Source organism: Myotis davidii, unplaced genomic scaffold (genome assembly GCF_000327345.1).
Source record: "Myotis davidii unplaced genomic scaffold, ASM32734v1 scaffold468, whole genome shotgun sequence".
Lineage (NCBI taxonomy): Eukaryota > Metazoa > Chordata > Mammalia > Chiroptera > Vespertilionidae > Myotis > Myotis davidii.
The window spans coordinates 156,165-179,010 of NW_006299170.1; the positions used below are offsets into that span (position 1 = coordinate 156,165).

The 22,846-nt window shown below is 41.0% G+C and overlaps 1 protein-coding gene across 2 annotated transcripts in view; it reads right to left on the minus strand.

Moving 5' to 3' along the window:
* PDGFD (platelet derived growth factor D) overlaps positions 1–22,846 on the minus strand; it is a 216,857-nt gene that overhangs the window by 53,188 nt on the left and 140,823 nt on the right. Inside the window, exons 2-3 of one of the 2 annotated variants that reach the window (XM_006774654.2) lie at positions 15,748–15,934; positions 11,491–11,671 (exon numbers count right to left, since the gene is read on the minus strand). In XM_006774654.2, coding sequence (XP_006774717.1) covers positions 11,491–11,671; positions 15,748–15,934 — 368 coding nt within the window. Of the gene's footprint in view, positions 1–11,490; positions 11,672–15,747; positions 15,953–22,846 lie in introns of both variants that reach the window. The other variant, XM_006774653.2, reaches the window with a different exon arrangement.

A 22,846-nucleotide genomic window follows, 5' to 3' on the forward strand; every position in this document is an offset into this window, starting at 1 on the left:
GATTCTTGATTCTCTTTATGCCAACTAGAGGCCCAGTGCACGAAATCGTGTGCAAGTAGGGTCCCTAGGCTTAGCCTGGCCTCTGTCACATGGCCTCCGTCGCCCTGTGACACTATATGAAGTGCACCGCCCTGGGACGCTCTGTGATGCTCCTGGCTGCTGCCCTTCAACTGCTCTGTGAGGCTCCTCCCGCCCCACCAATGCTCCATGAGGCTCCCACCACCCTTTGACTTCTCCTCAAAACATCCACCACTGCTAAAACAGTCCCCAGTCCCACCCTGCTGCCACCCTCCTTGGCCTCCGTCGCATGGCCTCTGTCGCCTTGTGACACTATATGAAGTGCACCGCCCTGGGACACTCTGTGATGCTCGTGGCTGCTGCCCTTCCACTGCTCTGTGAGGCTCCCCCCACCCGACCACTGCTCTGCGAGGCTCTCCCCACCCCACCACTGCTCTGCGAAGCTCCCCCCACCCCACCACTGCTCCACGAGGCTCCCACCACCCTTCGACTTCTCCTCAAAACATCCACCACTGCTCAACAGTCCCCAGTCCCACCCTGCTGCCACCCTCCTCCCCACCATGGTGAGTGGTTTGGGGACCAGCGGGGAGAGGGACTGAGAGGCGCTCCATGCACCTCCTGGTGACCGGTTGTTTGGTTGTTATAGCATTACGACCACTAGGTTTTTATTATATAGATTAAGTGCCAGGGATTAAAGATGGATAACCATGAGTCAACTGGGCTACCAGGGAATAATGCTGCTTCTCTGGACTGAAGATGATGTACTGGGAGAAGGGAGATTGAAGCTAGACGGTTAGGTTAGGATCAGAATGTGGAAGGCTCTCAGTATCAGAGTGAGGTGTTTGGACATAATTCCATAGAAAATTGGAAGTCATTCATGAATGTTCAGCCGGAAAATGATTTATCACAGCTTCACTTTAGCTGGCAACCATGTGCGGAACAGATTGAAGGTAGTGGAGACAGGAGGCAGGGAGACCAATCAGGAAGTGATGAGCAGGGCCCAGCCAAAAAGCAATGATTACTTGATTATCTATTCATGTATCTCTATTTTTCAGAGGTGGCTCCATGCGTTTTCAATCTCTTTCTTTTCTAAAATTTATTTTTGCCTGTCCAGTTTTGATTTTCAATTGCAAAAAAGAGACCAGTCACTTTATAGCTCAATTTTCTCACAGGTAAGAAAGAAGCGATGTTGAGCAGGAGTCAGCCTTAATCTGTTACATTCCCACTGATAAAGGGAACATTAAGGACAGTTATTTTCAAGGCTAGATGAGTCCTGTCTTTATGATTGATTGTTTGATTTTTTTTTTTTTAATCCTCACTGGAGGATACCTTTTCCATTGAATTTTAGAAAGAGTGAAAGGGAGGGAGGGAGCAGGAGGAGAGAGAGCGAGAGACATCAACTGACTGTCTTCTACACACACCCTTCCCCGGGCCGGGATTGAACCTGCAACCGAGGTACATGCCCTTGACCTGGAATCAAACCCCTAGCCCCTAACCACTGAGTAAAACCTGCCAAGGTATGATTGATTTCTAATTCCTTTTGTCACCTTAGAGAAAAGACTGGCATTTCCTCAAAGTTCCAGGGATCTTCAACTTGCCACTCAGATTAGCTGATTCTTAGAAAGATGGAGCAGGTCAATTAGCTCTTCTTAGAACCATAAGTAGGTGGGATTAAGGTCTCAAAACCTTTACCAAAGATGACTGATTGAAAATTACAGGCATAACCATCACTATGGGCTTGGATGTCATGGGCACAGGAACCTTTTTTTGCTTACTTAGAAGTGGAAACCCTTTCTTCCATATTTCTACTTCAGCCCACAGATAGGGAGACATCAACATCTTTGGTCTCTTTCATTATGTATTTCTGCCCTTCATCATTTCTTCCATCCTCCCTCCCTTCCTCTATCTCCACCCTATTCCTGCATTTCTCTCTTGAGCTGCCTGCTTCTGCCTCCAGCCATTGGGAAGGGTGTCCATTCTCCTCCAATTCCCTGGTCCATCTGTTAAGATTAGCCAGGTTGGGAGTTGGCTGCCCTCAGACTGTGATCTTTCTTGCAGTGAGGGGGTGTGGAAGTGCATCCCAAGTCTGTTTTATAGGCTCCAGGCCCCTCTTTTGGTCTGAAACTGCATCACCATAATAATACACCCCACGCGGTTCTGGATCCCACCCAAAATCTGATGACTCTAGATTTACAAGAGAGTCCTGAGCTTTGGCATTTCTCCAACCACCATTAATAAAGCTGCTTATTCTGATGATATTCTGGCTTTTTGTATCTCTTTTCTAATGGCAAAAATAGAGGTTGTTAGTACCCCTTAACCAGCAACACTTTGAATTAAGTCATCGGGATATGAAATGCCTTGCTTGTGTTGACTTTGTGCCTCATTTAGGCAACACCCTCTTCCCAGGGTGCTCTTTGCTCTCTGACTCAGTCCAATAAAGGGTGATCAGATATGTCACCCCGACTAGGCCACTTTAGAATGGGGTTATTTTGAGCAGAAGGCAGTTAAGAAGGAGACACGGAAAAAGCTCTCTGCCCTCCCACTAACCACCCAGGAGAACATACGTTTGTAAAGGTTTCCTCCCTTCCTTCTCTGCCAGGAAGGACAGGAGCTAATTGCCAGACAACTCCAGACCCTTCTCAGCCTGGAGAGGCCATAGGAATGCGTATAACAAACCTCACTAACTAACCTTTGGCTTTTGTTTGTTTCTTCATATATTCATCTAATCTACATATTTTCCACAATTTGCTAGCCTAGAAACTCAAAGTCCTTTTCCCTTTTCTTCTCATTTCTCTAAAATTTTTTATTCTCTGTTAGATGTTATATAAGCCTGACTTCTAACCACCGTTTTGAGTTACTCAGCACTGAGTGCTCCCCTGTGTGATGACATCTATTAAGAAACTTCTGTTTGGCCCTGGCCAGTGTTGCTCAAATGGTTGGGCATTGTCCCTTGCACAGGGAGGTTCCTGGTTTGATTCTCAGTCAGGGCACATGCCTAGGATGTTTGCTCATCCCTTCTAGGGGGCTTACAGGAGGCAACCCATCAATGTTCAGCTCTCACATTGATTTTTCTCTCTTCCTTTCTCTCTCTCTAAAAATCAATTTTTTAAAAGAAACTTCTGTCTGTTTTCTCTCATTAGCCTGTCTTTGGTCAGTCTAATTTGCAGGGTCCCAGACAGAGAGAACCTAAGAGGGTAGAGGAAAAAAGTTTTTTGCTTCCCTTACACCAGCAATCTCCACCTTTGTGAGGTTAAGTAAATCTCTTCCTTGTGTGCCCAGAATATTACATTCACAGTTTATCCCTGCCATTCACAGCATTTTATAATTGTTTCTCCTTCACAGGACTATTACATCCTTCTTATTGTTACCCACAGTACATTCTCTGAAATGCCTGTTGAATTTGTAAGTGAACATTAGGTGGAGGTGTTTTTTTGTTTTGTTTGTTTGTTTGTTTTACTGAGGTTCACTTCATAGCTTTTAGAGAAAGAAATACTGCTTTTTCAGGCATATCTTTAATATGCAATCCATTTTCTAATATGGTCGAATAGCTTCCGTCTTCTTTTTCTTTCTTTCTCATTTTCTTGACCTACCAAAATATTAGTACATCAAAGAGCACAGTAACAGAAAGTTATATGTATATGAAGAGGCACAGCCATTTAAAATCACTACATATTTCTGGTTTACAAGAATAAAGGTGTACTTGTAGCATGCTTGTATAATTAAATTCCTGGATAAACTGCGCTGTCCAGGTGTCATCACACAGCCTCCCTCTCAAAGTTGCACATGTTGCTTCACACATGGGGCGTCATCTGCTCATGTGATCAGCACATGGGGTTTACGAGGAAAATTAATTACAGTAGTAAAGTATTATTTCAAACACATGCTTGTGTTGGAAAGGACTGGTCAACATGGCAGAAAACACTCCAAATGTCAGATGGCACGCAGCGGCAATATGTGTGGGGCTCTTAACCACATCTGAGAGGACTCATAGGACATCATAAATGAGATTCAGGGGTCTCCCTGAAATTGTATGCAAAATTTCAGATACCTTATTTTTCTTTGAAGCTGATACACAGCTTTATATCTCATGAATAACATGTATTTGCGAGCTCTGTGACCACAGACAAACTTATAACCGCTCTGGGTTCACTGTTTAATTTGTAAAGTCACCTAATCTGTGTTCATTGCCTCACTTGTAAAATAAGAGCGTTGGCCTAGACCAGTGATGGCGAACCTTTTGAGCTCAGCGTATCAGCATTTTGAAAAACCCTAACTTAACTCTGGTGCCGTGTCACATATAGAAATTTTTTGATATTTGCAACCATAGTAAAACAAAGACTTATATTTTTGATATTTATTTTATATATATAAATGCCATTTAACAAAGAAAATCAACCAGAAAAAATGAGTTTGCGTGTCACCGCTGACACGCGTGTCTTAGGTTCGTCATCACTGGCCTAGACACTAGATCTCTAAGATGCTGAAGGTCTAAATTCTATATATTGTTAAAATCAGTCTTCTTACAATGCACAATTCAGTAGCAGCAGATTATTTATGATATGCCAGGCACTGCATTAAACACTTCACATACTTTGCCTCATGTATTTAATCTTCACAAAACCCAAAGGGTTAGATGCTATATTTTTTATTATTTTTATTTTATAATATATTTATCATTATCATCATCACCGCCATCATTAGGACTATGCCTGTCAAGTTATAAGTTCTATAATGGCACGAACCTTGGCTGTTTTGTTCCCTACTCTATATCTGATATGTATCATAGTGCATGGAACATAATAGGTGCTCAAGAAAATGTCTGTTGACTAATGCGCTGAAACAAATGCATAACTAGCAGCAATGCCCTGAATGGGGCTGGGCCAAATAATATTATCATAGGATTTCATTCCACCTCACTCTCTTGTCTTCTCCTTCTCCCTTAATCCTTTTTCTGCTCCCTATTGGAAGAGCCCACTTCCTCTTTATCCTGCCTACCCATTACCATTTGCTTCTAGACCTACCTATATATACACTTTGTTAAATTATCCTTTGCTCCAGGACTATATTAAATTTTCCTATGCCTATCTCATGAACTCTATTAAAGTTCTCATTATGTATTCAGGTTTTAGGAAAGCAATCTGATTAAATAGCTGATACATTAAACTTACCCAATGAGACCCCCTAATCCATTAAAATGATTTCTGTCATTGATGAAATTTTAGAACACATATAAAATTTTAAATAAGACCACTTATCTACCCTTGCCTATAAAATACAGCAACAATGAGTCATTGCCTGCTTCAACCAACACCCTTAAGCTTGGCGGCCTAGTGCAACAACATTTAGTTAGGAATGTTTGAGCATGCATTTGCCTCTCTTGCTCTGCTCTCCTCCTGTCTGACCCTGGTTTTCTTTCTGCCTTAGATTTCATTTAATATCTTACTAATACTCTTTTAGTATCTGGCCTTCGCTGACCCTCTGGTTTTCGCTACCTAAAAAAGTTTGTCAGGTCTCAGTACTGAAAGACTTGAGAGATGCTCAAAATAGAGATGGGCTGAGAGAAGCCTAAGAAATCTCCTTTCTCACTGTTGACTGAGACAGTGGTTAGGGACTGCTCTACCTCCCTCTCTTATGTTTGCTTTCTTCCAGCAGCCTAAGCCCTAAGAAATCAAAATACTTATTACTTTCAAAGGAAAGAGATTTATTTTCTATCCCAGGGTCTTAGCATTTGCTGTGCTTTTGCTTAAAACACTCTTCTCGCATAGCTTCTCCTGGGTGCCTCCTCCTAACCCTTCAGGTCTCAACTCAAAGGCTACATGTGCAGGTCTTCCCTGACTCCCTAGCTGGACTGAGCCCCTTCCCAGTCATTATCCATCACGCTGCTCTCTTTTAGCTTACTTCTGGCCTTTATTGAACTTCAAATAATTTTTTCGTATATAAACACTTACTACCCAAGAGGGTGTCCCAAAAAAATGTATACACACTTTGAATAATTACAGAAGTGCTTATTAAAATACATTTCACATTAAAAATGTAATAGAATCAGCTCTTAAAGTGTGCATACATTTTTGGGGGACACCATTCATTTACTTACATGTTTGTTCTCTTTTTCCTCCCACATGCAAGATCTTGAGGCAGAAACTCTGTATCTCCAGGGTTGTGGCTGGTCTGCCTCACAGTAGGCACTTAAATGACAATATCGCGGCCCTTAAAGCTCCCAATCTCCCAATAATTGTGAAAGGAATAAACTGAGGTAAACAGATTCTGCTGTGAGAATCCCCAATTTGACTGTCCTTAGCTCTATTACAGTCCTGGCTGAAGTGACTGCAACACCAGTGGGTGCTCCGTACACTCACCTAAGTTTTCCTGGCTATGCAATTAAAGATGGAATCCTCACACATTTTATAGAGAAAAGCAAACGGGGTCCTCCTTCATTCTCTAGCTCTATTTCAAAACTCAAGGTAGGAAAATGAGGATGACTTGCCCACCATTGTTTTGTTTCATCAACTGCTAAGTTTTAGGGAAACACAGAATCTTCAAAGGACATGGCCGGTAGCTCAATTGGTTAGAGCGCCGTCCCAATATGCCAAGGTTATGGGTTTGACCTCTGGTCAGGGCACATACAAGAAGCAACCAATGAATGCATAAATAAGTGGAACAACAAATTGATGTGCCCCTCTCTCGCTTTCAAATCAGTAATAATAATAAAAAAAATCTGTAAAAGTTGTTATAATTGATATATGATCTTATTCAACTCCTTGGTTCTAGTATCCCTTTTTCTTCTCCATCTTCTTCTATTTTACATGATCATTTATAATGCAAAACCATGATTCATATAGAATTTTAATCTCAGTGGAAATCTAACTGCACCACTTGAAGTTAATTCAAACTGCATAGATACATAGGTAAGTAACCGGCCTGATAAAACCATGTTTTCGTAAAAAATAAACTAGCTTGCTATTACAGAAAGCAAGTTTCTGAATAACTTTCAAACACCTTGATTTTTTACTTTTGAATTTTGAAAATGTACCTTCTATTAAACATATACAACTTTTTGTGTTTGCTACAATGTACAATAGAATGTTTCTAAGTTGGATGGAGGAAATGAATTATGGTCAGAGGTGTGTGTATATGTGCACAAGTACACACTAACCACCGGGCTTTGTGTATAGGTCCAGCAAGTTCACTGGTTGCCTGATACATTCATGACAATAGCAATGATAATGATAACAATAAGAGCAGCAGGTATTTGAGTAATTAATAACTTATCTAGGCATAGTGCCTTAAAAGTTATGTAATTTAATCATCACATCTACTTAATCTTAGGTAATATTATCACCATTTTACAGATGAAAAATTGAGCCCTTAGCCGGAGAGCAGCAGAACTGAAATTCATACTTATGCTGCTCATTTCTTGCACAGCATCCTTTGGAGCCTTGTAATTGGACATCTTCCCAATAATCTACTTAATGGCCTCCATAAAAATATCAATTCATTCATAACACAAAACAACAAATTTGAGGTGGGAGAGCCTAATTTACTTAGATAGTCACATCTTGCTAACAAGTGTTTGATAACATTAGCTTAATTATGGCCTCTGAAAATGTGTATTCTCTTCAATGGAGCAAAATCACAAAAGACTGAACAGGTGAGAAAGAAAATGAAATTAGGCAATCCTTATTATAAATCATATATTCTCAGAAAAGAGGCAATTCAACAAATGCACTATCAAGCCATAGATAAACAAGGCAATGTGTAAAATACCCACAGGAATAAGATACTTGTCCTACCCTCAAATAATTCATTACCAATTACCTGGAAGAAAGATATATACACCATTTGTGATGGTAGAGGTAGGATCATTATCACTATTATTTATTGAGCAAATTTATTATATCCTAGGTGCTGTGCTAAATATTTGTGATCATTTTAAAATCTCACACCAACTCCAATTATTATCCCCATTTTATAGATATAAACGCAAAGGGTAAGAGACGTGTTTAATATCACACCATTAGTACCAAGGGAAACCCTATTCAGTCCAAAATGAGCTTTACAGCACAGCTCTGGTCCTATGTGGCTGTGGTACCTGCCTTGCCCCAGGAGAGATTGTGATAGGTGCTGTAAAAATGGTAGAGACTGAATTCTAAGCACATGAAACAAAATCTATATATATATATATATATGTAAAAGCCTAAGCAACTGGTCAACCGGTCACTGATGCACACTGACCACCAGGGGGCAGACACTCAACGCAGGAGCTGCCCCCTGGTGGTCAGTGTGCTCTCCCACAGTGGGAGTGCTGCTCAGTCAGAAGCTGGCTCCTAGCTGGTGAGCGCAGCTGCAGCAGCGGGAGCCTCTCCCACCTCTGTGGCCATGCTACTGAGCGGTGGGGCTGCGGCAGTAAGTGCAGCAGGGCCGGGATGAGCAGGAGCAGTGCAGTGCCCAGCCAGAGCTTGGGTTCCTCCCAGGCTGCCTGCCACTTTGCACACTACTACATCCCTCAGCAGAAATCAGCAGTCTGACATCCCCCGAGGGGTCCTGGATTGCGACAGGGTGCAGGCAGGCTGAGGGACCCCACTAGTATATGGATCCGTGTACCAGGTCTCTAGTTGTAATACAAGAATCATTCTCAACCAAAAATAAGTGATTTGGATATTATCTATGTCTTCCTAGACTGAAAACTTGATGAAAAATTGACTAAAAACTGGACTTGGTATTCCAAAAACATTATAAGCACGGACCATGTAGATGTGACTTTTGTGTAAGAGGCCCTTGGGTTCCTGAATGCCTATAACCTGCAGTGTCAGAAGTCCTTGCCCACGGAGAGTCACTGAGGCAAGGAAGAGGTAAGAGTTTCCAGTGGAGCTGATCTTACCTGATCCAAATAGCCACTTGCCATTTTTCAAGAGCACTTGACTTCTGAAAAGCTATTCTATGGTTCAATTTCCCTAGCACCTACCACTCCTTAAGCCTGCCTCTAACCCCTAGATTTCTAGAGGTTTTATGGACCTTCAATACATTCTACAAGTCATTATTTACAGACTTAAAGAAGGCCTGCCATTTTTAATCCCACTCTGTACTGTCAATTTACACTTGGCCCATTTTGAGTTTTAATACAGAGTTAATTAACTCTGCTTTATTGTCTCTCCAAGAAAATTTAAACAGGAACAAATTGATCTTCCCAATACATTGGCCAAGCCATAATTGACCTTCTGTCCTTGCAGAGCAAGACTCAAATGAGTTTAATAAAAAAAAAAAGTCACATAGATCTGGAGTCTATACACACCTGAAGATTAAGCTCATTCTACCTCTTGGAATTCAGCCACTAAAGTGCGTGGACTCTAACTGATCATGTTTTGTGCCAGGAGTCCATCAGGAGTGGAAAGAGAGCCTGAGATTATTCTCAATCAGTGCAGACCAAGTGTCCAGTAGAGAAATGCACAACAATTTTATACTATGAACATTTCTAAAAAACATAATTGAATGTAGCTACTGGTGGAGGTGAATGAGTGAATGAGTGGAGTGATGCAGAATAGTTTTCATTCAAACCACAGAGACTGCACAAAATTCCACTGCACACTGGCTAGGATATGAGTGATGAGCCTCCACCACACTGCAAAACTCCTCAAACAGGCGTACTCACCCTTCCCTAAAGTCATACTTGTACTTCCTTTTCTATAAAAAGATATTACTTCTCCTTAAAGGCATTGTATTAGTGGTGGGGTGTTTCTAACTGATTTATGGACCATTCAACTTAGTCACAACCAAAGCTTCATAAAAAAGTATACTCACACTAATAGTGCTTGAAAAAAAGGGGGCTGGGGAGGCCCTTCATTAAGCCTATCCATCACACGCCAAACCTGTTTTTTCCATGAACAGTTGAGAACCCATGCGTCAATGAACACCTTAAAAGGCAAAGAGATGTAGAGACCAAAGGCTCACCCTTCAATTTTAATGCTGAGCAGCACTGCCTGAGTTTGCAATAATGTAAATCATGCTTGATGGATTATTTTCAAATTAAAACTGGAACAGTGTTACCACATGCTATTTCCTTCATTTACAATGTTCTGATGTGGAATTCATTTAGTATTCAATGATTCCCAATAATGCAAAACAAAAAAACCCTTTAGTTTACAAAAAGCAAGATTTGTTTCTATTCTAAATTTAACTCATGAGGAAAACCCCTACAAATTCATTCAATATATGGTACTGTGGTCTACTTTGCCATCTGCATTTTGAAAGGGGATGGAAACAAACTGAATGAGAGTGAAAAATGTTGCTGAGAGAACAAAAGACAACATACTACGCACAGTGAAAGGACTCGGGAATATTTAAGATAATATATAGGCAAAATTATTCTGCTGTCTCCTGGGCTTGACCGATCACACCCAGTACTTCTGTCTTAATATGCATCATTCTCAGTTGTTACCCCCTTTTAAAAAAAATCTTCACCCAAGGATATGCTTATTGATCTTAGAGGGAGATAAAGGGAGATAGAGAGAAACATTGACGTGAAAGAGAAACATGTGCCCCGACTGGGGATCGAACTTGCAACCCTTCCATGGAAGGGATGACACTCCAACCAACTGAGCCATACTGACCAGGGCTGTTAATTGTTATATTTATCAAACCATAAGTTCCAAGAGGTCAATAACCTGTCTGTCCTGCTTATCTTTGTATCTACTATACTTATGAGAGTGTCTAACAACAAGCAGGAACTTTATATTGTTTTATGAATGACTGATTAACTGAAGACGTGGCTGTGACTGTGTGTGGCCAAACAAGTAGAACTAAATACAATGTCAATTTTGGTTTGATAAAATGTTAAACATTTTCTAACAGCCAGAACCACTGTAAGCTGGAAGTGACTACCGAGGTGTTTGAGTAGAGGCGATATCACACATCAGCATGGGTGTAGTAGACAAGAATCCAACTCATGGGTCCTGAATACACCTCATGATCTCTAAGATGCTTGCTACCTCTGAGGCTGTATGATTATAACACAGACCCTTCCCAAATTTGAGTGATAATTTACACTAAAGTCATTAGGACCCTTTTATGTGATCAGAATACATAGACAACTTTCAAATCAAAGAGGCTCAACTCTCACCTTCTATCTGGCTATACATTTATCTTGCATCAATTGAATCAAAAGTAATATAGTATCTGCTTTACTAGAAACCATTTTACTTTTTCTATTCTCTATGTTGTGTGTGTGTGTGTGTGTGTGTGTATGTATGTGTGTGTTTTCAAAATGTTTGGGCCCAAGAGTTGACTTAATAGATCCAAAATGGTATTCTTTACTAAAAATGGCTTTACCATTTTGGCTATCGGTAGTAACAAAGTACACCAAAGGGAACTGATAAAATTCCTTCACCCTCATAGCACTGTGTTTAATCATAGAAAATGATCCCTATACTTCATGAAATCAGTGTCTTCTTTTAATCACAGTATGGCTAAGCTACTTACCACAACAGAATAATAAATCTTGAATCCAGGCTTAGCCACAAAGTAGTCATCTGACTTAAATGTTATTTTAATTTGGTTTGTTCTTGATGTTATCCTTGGAGGAACTTCCTTGTGTCCACACCATCGTCCTCTAATAATGGTACTGGTTTCAGATACATCTTCAACTTCCACAAAGTCATATCTAGTATCAATTTTACAAATAGAAACAAATTTTTATTGAAGTAGACTTTGAAACATCTGTGATTTCTTATTACCTACTAGATGGGCTAAAAATTATAACCTACAGATATGTTAAAATCAAAGCAAGTTTTTGGATTAAGTTTTCTAAATACAAACTTCCACAATCTGTTCTGAGAGAAACTTTATACACATTTAGACATGACTGTTCTCAAATCATTAATAATCAAAACGGGCTATATTCTGAGCATCTGGCTTATAAGGTTTTCCTGGAAAAACTAATAACTATAATCTATCATCATATTTGAGAAGTTGTTGCCCTAACTATATGGTCAAATATTTGCTATATAAAGATTTTCAGACAAATCCCACTTTGAATTAATTAACCACACTCAGTACTTTCTTTAAAAAGGAACTAATCTGTAGCTGTACAGCATACAGAACCAGCATTTCATTGCACAATAGAAATCACATTTTTCTTTTGGGACACTGTCTTTTGAAAGGCTAATATAATAAAATATGACTTTTGTCATAATGAAAATCATATGACTTGGGTAAGGTTGTGTGCTAATCAATACTGTAAATATCTGGGCTGGTCAAACCAGGAGGTGAATGAGCCTAAGACCATAGGTTCCTTTTTGGCATTGGTCAGAGAAACAGGGGGTGCCAGGATTGAACCTCTTTAGACATTCCATACAACCATTTGATTCTCGAGGTCCCTCCATTCCATCCCACTTTTCCCCCACATAATAGAACATCTTCAGTGACAGAGTTGACATCTTCTAGGGACCATTTATACTATTTCCAGACACTCAACATCTTGGAACATTGTACTTGATGAGCTGTTTGCCTTTTGGTTCTGGGCATCAGTGTCTCACTCCTCCCCTCCACCTCTCCCTAAATGACTTCTCAATGCAAATGATTTACATTCACAGTGAACAGTGGCATTGAAGCCACTGAGTAAGGCCTAAGAAAATTCCTGGGCAAATGGACTGGGGAAACTGAGGCAGAGAGTTAAATGGCTGGCAATTTACAGCCAGATAATAAATCAAGAGGTATTATCTTCCCTAACCAAAAACAGTTAGGAGTAAATGGTTTCCACATTACAGGGGGCAGACTCACCTCAGTCCTGGTCCCCCTTGGGTGACATACTTTGAAGGTGAAACTGACCAGACAATGACCCTAATCCCTCTATGAGCTCATTTTGATACATCAGCATATCAAAGGACATACCTAGGAGGCAGCTGAATATTCTATAGAGATCCTCCCCTGAGAACTCCCCTAAAATTCCTGCCTTTAGAAACAAATAAAAACCGTTAAGACAAAGGACACAATGAGCGCTCTCCCCTGGAGCACACCTGGGCCCCCTACCCCCATTCCTTCCTCAGGCATGTATCTTAGCTTTTTCTAAACTCTAACAGTTCCAAGGAGACTTGCCACAAGGGGAGCAACAAGAAAGTGGCAGCTTGTCCCCACTAACCCCTGGACCTGTCTCCAAAGGCCCTCCTTTTGCCTGGGTAACTTGTTTCCTGAGCCCCTGCAGCCCAGCTGGCTCACTTCTTCTACCTCTCTGACTTTCCTTCTAAAAGGCCAAGGCAGCCATGACTAGGCTCAACTCCTCCTCACGTTCCCAAAGGCTCAAGGCAGCTCCACCTCGGCTCACTCCTGTTGCTCTGACCTTGCCTCTTCTATCTTAAGCCCTTCCTTTATTCACTGTCCCCAGTTTAATAAACTTACTCTCAAGATCACCTGGACTCATATCATGAAATCTTTCCTGCATGAAGTTAAGAACCCACACATTCCATACTGTGCCAGGGCAGACCCCCATCAGTCCTGGTCCCTTTCCTGTGACAGCATAAATCTGTTAAACATTTATATATATATATTTGTCACAATTGCCAAAAAGAATCAGCATGAGAAACACCACATCTAAATATAAAGGAAATCTAATATGGCTTTATGGTCCTACCCATGCACCTCAGAGCTCTTATTGGTTGGGCAGAATAGCCTAAGGAGGAGGCAAATACAACAGCATGCTGACTTAATTTTGTTGGCAGTGATGTATGAGAGCCTATGTCCTTTGCCTCAGTTACGTTATGAGCAGAATAAGAAGGTTTATATGATTTTCCCAGCTGATTAACTCTTGGGCACTGTGTAAACTAGTTACTTAAATTTTATACGGTGCTTGGAAAGTGAAAAGAACTAGCAATGAATTATTTCAAGCAATAAAATAATACAGTGTAAACGTCAAGGAGGCTTGGGACCAGAGGGTAGAAAACCAATTGCATTTCATTTTATATACAATATGTGTAAATCATATTTACTGCTCAAAGCTGGCGTTTACTGGAAACTTTGTTAAGATGGCAATAGGTCGTTCTTGTTTTTTGAGGACACATCAGCAGTGTAACATCTGCTCCGGATCTGATGTCAAGAGAGCACCACCATGTTTCTTAGGGAGCGCTGAGGTGAGTCTCTGAACTGTGTCTTTCCCTTCTTCTCGCCCCTGTCCACCTCTGATTCCTCTACTTCTTCATACATTTTGAGGAGCAACTAGATTTGATGGAGGGCCGCAAAGCTAACCATTCTAGCTTTCTCTTCTTCTGTTTTAGAGGCCAGGATGCCAAAAGAGCTCACTCACTACCAGAATCATAATCCCTGTTCAGTAGTAGAAATCGGGCTTTCTCCTTCCGTGTCATCACCTTTAATAATCTTTCAATAGTGCTGTGTGTGTGTGTGTGTGTGTGTGTATGTTTCTCATAAACTGTTTTTATTTTTCCAGTGCAGAAAATTAGTTCTTTCTTTCAAGGTTGAAAAGAAGCAAGATCTGCTCTAGTTTATCCTCCTTGTAAATACTGACTGGCTCTTCTGGCATGTATTTGAATCTGTTTTCGGACATACAGTACCCTCTATGGTCCTAAAAAGTCACAGTCACTGCTATTATTCTTGAAAAACATAGCAACATAATAAAAAAACTGTCAGCATAATAAACATGCAACAAGGGACAGCCAAATTTGAGGCTCCCTCTTTTTATTATTCAAAGAAAAATAAACCTGCTGGAAGGATTTAGCAGCTCAGTAGTTCATTGGCAATGCAGAATAAGTGTGCACAGTTAAGTACAGAAAAGAGAAAAATCCTCCCGGAGTCTTAGATATGCTAATTAAGTGAATAAGATGCTGTGGAGCAGACAATTCAAAAAAAAACAACAGCCAGGGCTTCGTCTGATAAATATTCCAAAAAAGGGAGATTATCAGCCACGGTTTTATCTTCTAATGCTGACTCAGAAACTACAAGAAACAGACCATGAGGAGCGCACAGTCCCTGGGGTTGCCACCTCTTCCTTCTTACACACACCTGAGACCTTAAAACGATGATGTCAGGGTAAGGGCCTGACACCGTAGGTCCTCCCTGTCACCCTCTCCCAGTGCTGCGGGAGCCGTTACTGTGCAGAGGTTACATAGTCTGATTAGTTCCTGGAGCCCAGTAGGGTACACACTCCTTGAGTCCAAGGCTGACTTGGGCCAGAGCCACAAGCCTTGGCTGCAGGTGAGGTAGGGTTATGGGATGCATCCATCTGCTCACAGAGGCTGTTGTAGTAGCAGACTCCTGCCTTCTCTGGGGGCTGGGGCCATGCAGCCTGGCTGTGACAGGTGTGAAAGTGAGGCTACTAGCCCCTCCACAGCACCGTCCATGCCCCAGTTTATTTTGTCCGTTAAGACTGACATAGGCTTTTTAAAAAAATTATTTTATTGCTTAAAGTATTACAAAGAGTATTATATCTGTCTCCTTTTTTTTTCTCCCCTTGACCTTCCCATAGCCTCCCATACCCCTCAGTGTCTTGTGTCCATTGGTTATGCTTATTTGCATGCATACAAGTCCTTCAGTTGATCTCTTACCCACCCACCCTCCCCTACAGGCCTTCCCGCTGTAGTTTGACATAAGGCTTTTTGAGAAAGAAGTGGTGCATTCTTGAGCAGGTCCAAAGAGCCCAAAAGGGGAGTTTGATGTGATGCTTTTCAATTCATCTTTTATTTTTTTTCACCTTGCAAGAGTTCTCTAAACTGGACATTTTTCTCCACTTACCTACAGATATCATTTTCTGCTTCCTCTAGTCCAAACTGATTGTCGAAGGCGAGCTGTATCCTTGTTTTCTCCTGGGAATGGAGCCGCCATGTCAGAAGCAGGTTCCGGGGGTAGCTGTTTGGGAAGCGGGGGCTCTGCACGTGGCCATTGCCTGTCACCTGGACGGTTTCGTCTCTCCGGTACAAGTCTGTGAGGTGATTGCTCTCTGTTAGTAGTCACAACTTGTAGAAATTAGTATGTTGCTCCAATTACAGGAAAGCAAAAAAAGAACAGTTTAAAAAACATCACATTTCAAAGCACTTCTTGATTTTTACTTGATTTTGTTTAAAAACATAAGACCCAATGGTAGCCTTCTGGTGAAACAAACAGCATATACATTTCTCCTATAACCCCCCACTTCCCCAAATTCCTCTCCGATATAGACTTGACGACAAATGCTTTGTATTTGAGGGGCTCTCTTAACATCATATTTGACAAGGAAAACTTAACGATTATCCCAGAACTCAGGTTCATTTTGATTGTAGTTAAAACAAGCAAATAATTTCAACTGGTTCATTCTCCCTCTTTTTTATGTTTTTAATTTAAATTCTTTATTGTTTAAAGTATTACATATGTCTCCTTCCCTCCCCTCCCCCCATTGGCCTCTCCCCAGCCACTCCCACTCCTCAGCACCATCCTTCCTCTTTTTAATGTAATACAAATAAAATTATTATTTTTTAAACGGGGGCAGTGTACTGGTATACCTTCATTGATTAGCATAGGAGGTAGGCACTCAATAAATAATGCTATATAAATGTACCCGTGAGTGAAAAACACATTTTAAAGATCTAATGATGTTGAATGACCCTCATTTTACATTCAAGTGACATTTTCCCGTGGTTTCTCCATCATAAAAATCATATATTTTTTTGTGTTAGTTTTTCATAGCTTAAATAGATCCAATTCATCTTCTATTTTCTGCGTGTTGTTTAATAGCATTTTTGTTTGGTCTTTGTCCTGAGTTCCTGAGAGGGAACTTCTAAACCCTGAGAATTTTGCAAGTAATAGAAGTGTTCTTTTTCATGGTACTCCCCTGGGACCACATTATGCTAATGAGGTGATACACTTGGAACCCCTAAGTAGTTTCAGGTAGTGTACTGGCCTCAACAGAAAGACCAACATGAGCTCTGAGCCTGGATATCAGCCTGGAGGGAAGGAGCATTGAGGAATGAGTTTAATCTCATTGCTTGTGATTCAATCAATCCTGCTTACAGAATGAAGGCTCAGAAAGACCCTGGTCCCTGGGGCTTGGGTAAGCTTCCTGGTTGGTGATATACACTGATGTGCTGGGAAGGCGATCTGTCCTGAGGAACAAAAGCCACATGTTGGGGACCCTCCCAGACTTGCTTGCTATATGTGCCCCTTTACTTGGCTGGTCCTGATTTGTACATTTTGTAGTAAAATTGTAATTTTAACTACGGTACTTTCTTAAATTCAAAGAGTTGTTCTAGTGTGAATGAAAAAAAAGAGGGGGTTCTACGGAAATTGACCTCACAGGGTGACATGATCATAGGTTCTTAACTAGGCAGGTCATGGTGGGTAGTCAGGCCCCAGGCACATAACTTTTTAGTAAGAAGTTTATATTTGCCTTAAGCAAGGCCTGTCCATTGTGTCTGCGCATCTAGGTTAACACACTTTTGAATTAAGCCATAACCAGCTGCAAAAAGCACATAATCCTGTTAACTATTCTGTAATCTGTAATCCAACCCCCTCTTACTCCCCCCCTCCCCCAGAGTCTTCCTTAAATTCCTCCCTTAATTTCTAATGCATAAAAGAAGCTGCAAAACTGTTATTCTCTGGAGCATTTGAGAGTTTGCTCCCCAGCATGTGTCTTCAGTTTGGCTCAAATAAACTCTTATAAAAATTCTCCACAGGCTCTAGCAGGTGTGGCTCAGAGAGGTCACAGGTTAGATTCCCTGTCAGGGCACATGCCAGGGTTGTGAGATTGATTCCCAGTAGGGGGTGTGTAGGAGGCAGCCCACAGAGATAGATCTTTCTCTCTCCCTCTCCCTTCCTATTTCTCTATTATCAATCAAAACATATTTTTAAGAAGTTATCTACAGGTTTGGACTTCTTACATCACCACTAGCAAATTCTCAAACCTGAGGGGCTGTGGGAAAGGCTGAATTTGTAGCCAGCTGGTGGGAAGTGGGGGTAGCCTGGGACCACCAAACTTGCAGCTGGTGTCTGAAGTGCAGTCTTGCAGGGACTGTGCCCTTAACCTGTGAAACCCGACCTAACTCTAGGTAGCTTGTATCAGAATTACATTGCACAGTGGATCCATTTTTCATTTCTCCCAGTGTCCAGAGTTCTTTGCGCTTTAGATTTTGGTTTTTTAGGCCCCTCTATAAGCAGACTCCAGCCAGAGCCTATTTCTGTTTCTCCTTAGAGAGTTCACTTGGGGGCCTGTAATTCAGTGAGCCTGGTCAGGAAGGTCTAAAGTGTTGGCGGAAACCACACAGAGGTTGGGCTGCTGAGGGTAGCTCTTAAAGTCTCCAAAATAAGAGAAGGCATGTGAACAATGAGTCAGCATGCGGAATGTAGTCTTCTCTCCCTTCTACAAATATTCCTGTGCATATGGGAATTTCCACTTCACTTTCTTTACTCATGCTGTTTGTAGTGTTGCACTTGCCCAGTTAAACTTTGTGTGGGAAAGAGAGTTCTAGGAAGAGCGAGATGGCCAAAGGAAGTCCACACTCCTGTCTGCAGACTAGGGCACTGGCTCCACAGGCACCACCTCCAGTGAGCTCAGTTAAAGTTAAAGGAAGCCTACAGGGCCAGAAATAGTTTTGCCAGCTGACCTGTTACTCTTCTCTTCCTTTGACCTTATGCTGAAAACGTAGTCATGAAAAGTACTTGTCTGCTGTAAGTGGGTGAAGGCTGTTGGCTAGGGAGTAGGGAGACAGGTGTGAGCTTTCAACGAGCCAGTCAACAGTCATTTATTAAGCACAAACTCTAATCAATGCAAGGAGATATTTTCAATCCTTCTATCTCTTGATTATTACTTTCACACTTTTGCCATATTTTCTTATCTTCAATACTATTATTTAGTTATAATTTCTCTAAATTAATATTTCTAATCAAAAGCAAATCTAGTCTAGATAAAACTTTATATCAACAATGTAAATAGCAATGGATACCATATGCCATGAATAGAAGGCAACCACAAATGAGTATAAAACTATTAAATTTTTAAATAACCCATCTCAGGTGTTCAGATTCCTCATTTGTAAAATAAGAAGATTGAGTAGCATATTTTCTCTTTGGTCTCATTTAGGGGTAATAGTGTTTTTTTGTTTGTTTCTTCGTTGTTTTTTTACATTTATGTAATTTTATATTTTTACTGTTCCAGAGACTATGTTAGATTCAAATATAATTTAAGAATGTTTAGCGAGCAGTTGTCTTTGAAGACCTGAAAAACAAAGCTGACACATGCTTATCAGAGCAGGGGGAGCTACAGGACTGGCATGGTGAGTACAAGGTGTGTGCGCAGCTCACAGCGGGAGGACTAACCTGAGCACATACCAACGGTTCGTACTGGGGGGTTTGGGGGTGGAAACATACTTTAAAGGCAAACTCCAGAAAGATTTGAAAGACTAATGTACCTGCACTTTACAAAGGTGGGAACAGGGACGGTCTGGAAAGGGTAAAAGGCTAGTGGAAGGGAAGGTTATCAGCCTGTCGGTGCTGTGGGAAATGACCTGCAGGACAGCACCTGCCTTGGGACCATCTCCTGGGAGGCACAGCATCCCCCTGATCTGCAGGGGACACAGCACCCCAGCAGATGCCTGAAACAGAGGATAGTCCACAACTCTGTATATACTCTGTGTTTTCCTATACACACAAACCTTTGGTAATGTTTAATTTATAAATAGGCACAGTAAGAGATGAACAATAACTACTAATAAAACAAAATAATTATAACAATACACCCTAATAAAAGTTATGTGGCCTTGTCAGTGTGGCTCAGTAGTTGAGCATCGACTTATGAACTAGTATTCAATTCCCTGTCAGGGCACATGCCTGGGTTTCAGGCTGTGCAGGAGGCAGCCGATCAATGATTTTCTCTCTCTCTCTCTCTCTCTCTCTCTCTCTCTCTCAAATCAATTAAATATATTAAAATAAAGTTATGTGAATGTGGTCACTGGTTTCAGAGGATCCCGTGCTAAAGTCTTCTTATAGACTCATTGCTTTCTGGTGCACCACATTGCCATCAATCAGAACATATCTTCCACCCATAAATTTAATACCTTCTCTATCTTAAGTACTTGTCACATACTGTGGCCATAGCTTTTACAGTTTAGGGTACACTAGAAAAATTAGCACAAATTTATTTTTCCTTCTTATAGTTTCACAGATAAGATTGGTTCTTACTGTAGACCTTAGCAACCTCAGGATACAACTCCTTTCCTTATTAACTCACTTAAAGAAAGAACCTCGTGTCTTCTCTCTGGCATATCTGAATTGCCAGCATCACCACTCTTGCACTTTGGGGTCATCATTAAGTAAAATAAGGGTGACTTGAGCAACAGCACTGTGATACTTACAGTTGATCTAATAACCAAGAAGGCTGCTCCCTGACTATGGGTGGGGAGGATCTACTGTGTGGAGAACTTGACAAAGGGATGAGTCATATCCTGGGTGGGATGATGTGGGAATCTTGAAACTTCATCACACTCCTCAGGATGGTGTGCAATGTAAAACATGAATTGTATATTTCTGGGATTAATATTTTGGGACCCTAGTTGACCTTGGTTAACTGAAGCTGTAGAAAGTGAAATCTTGGATGGGAAAAACTATGTAGTTGCTGAAGAACAAGGTTCTGACCTAGAATGGCAGGTAGCAGTAAGTCCAGATCAGAAAAAAAATAAATAAAAGAATCAAGAGACAGGAGCAACATGCTAATGCAAAGGCCTACACCCAGCATGGTAACCTTAACACACAGAAGAATGGGTAGGGTAAACATTTTTGAAGAAATGGAAGTCTGGTTTCAGTGTGGCAGTGAGAAATTCAAGTGGAAGCTTTAGCAGGCTTCTGGGACTCTAACACTGGACTGAATGTGGGAGAATAGAACATGAGGTCTCTGCTTAGAGAGGAAAGGGGAAGCCTTTGGGGCGGGGGGTCCCAAGGAAGTGTCTGCAGAAAGGAGGCTAAGGCGTGGGTGCTGACACACATGTCGGGGGGCGGGGGGTCAGACGACAAAAGAATTGCCTGGAAAATCAGAGAAGCAATGTCTAGGAGGCAGGCAGGGGACCCATAGCAGTGCCATGTCTATGTCAAGTTGCCCAGAAAGAGGCCATTTCAAGGACAGAGAGGTCAATGGTATCAACACACAGAAGACCACAGAGCTTGTCAATGACAAAGTGAGAATCCTTCATATGTGCTGGCATAGAGATTTCTGCCAGTAGAAAAGGGGCTTCTTTTTTTCTAGAACATTATGAAAGACTAGACTATCGTCAAAGTACTGACTCTGCTTTTAAATGAAACACCAAGTATATTTTTAAGAAAGCTGTAGTTTTATTAAGAAAAACTTGAAGTTACCACAGACCTATATTGCAGTATATTGAACTTGAGGCCAAAAAAATTAAAAAATCTAATTTCTGATTTATTTTCCCTTCAAAACAAAACACTCCCAAAATCTACATATATACAAGCTAGAGATCAACAGTAAACACTTTTATAGTGCTTATTTTGTGCAAGGCATTTATCTAAGCACTTTGCATATTTCAGTTACAGCATCTAAACTCTATTGAACATGACCTTGTGTGTGTGTGTGTGTGTGTGTGTGTGTGTGTGTGAGAGAGAGAGAGAGAGAGAGAGAGAGAGAGAGAGAGAGAGAGAGAGAGAGAGAGAGAGAGAGAGAGAGACCGCATATACTTCAGATCTCAGAGGGGAGGGGCATGAGAAGGACTGGGAGAGATTAATTAGAGAAGTTACATATATCTATGGGTAGCCCATGGACACAGAATAGTGTGGTGAAGGGCTGTGGTGGGGCAGGGCTGGGTGGAGGGGGACCAAGCGGGGAAAGATAGGGGACACCTGTAATACTGTCAACAACAAAATAAACAAAGAAATAAATAAACTTGCTGAGATTATTATCACCATTTGACAGATGAAGAGTCTGAGGCACAGAGATGTCAAGTAGTTTACTCAAGGTCATAGAGTTAGTGAAGTGTGGAGTCAGAATACAAATCCAGGCAATTGGACCCAGAGCTGATGCTCTTAACTACTATATATATAGAAGGTGTTCTTCCTTCTTAGTCTGAAATTTGCTAGAGACTTATAGATTCTTTGCTTTTTGTAATCCACTTCGACTTTTGAGTCACATTGTTTAAATATAATTGATAACTTCATGCCAACTTAGTGCTATTCTTAGCTGGAGAGTTATAATGAAATATAGAAACACAGAGAAACCTACAAATTAAACCTGAGATCACTACCAAGTATTATACACAAAGTTTCATTTCTAAATGAAGGTATTTACTCTGGTGTTCCAATAATAGCAAACATTTATGGTGCAATTATTATGTGCCAGGCATACCATAAAAAGTTTAAATATCTTACTTTATTTAATCCTCACAACAACCCATGTGATCCATAATATCCGAATTTTACAAAGGAATCTCCAGCAGTTTAAGAAACTTGTGACCTCAGGGCACAAAGCTGGTAGTAGAATCAAACAGATCCAGGGACATAGAAGCATGGAACAGACTGAGGAATCTCAGAGGGAAGGCAGGGAGAAAGAGGATGGGGGGATGGAGGGGAAGGGGTCAATCAAAGAACTTGTATGCATATATGCATAACCCACAGACACCCACAATAGGGTGGTGAAGGCCTGTGGCAGGGGATGGGGCAGGCTAGAAGAGGTCAAAAGGGGAAAAAAGGAGACATATGTAATATTTTCAACAATAAAGATTTTTTAAAAAATTAATAAATATATCAGGGATAATATTTTAAATTAAAGCAGGGAGAGAAAAAAAATGATTTGACCCTAGAAGTTTATCTTCAGAACACACACACACTTATTTTTTGTTTTTAAATCCTCAGCCAAAGGTTTTTT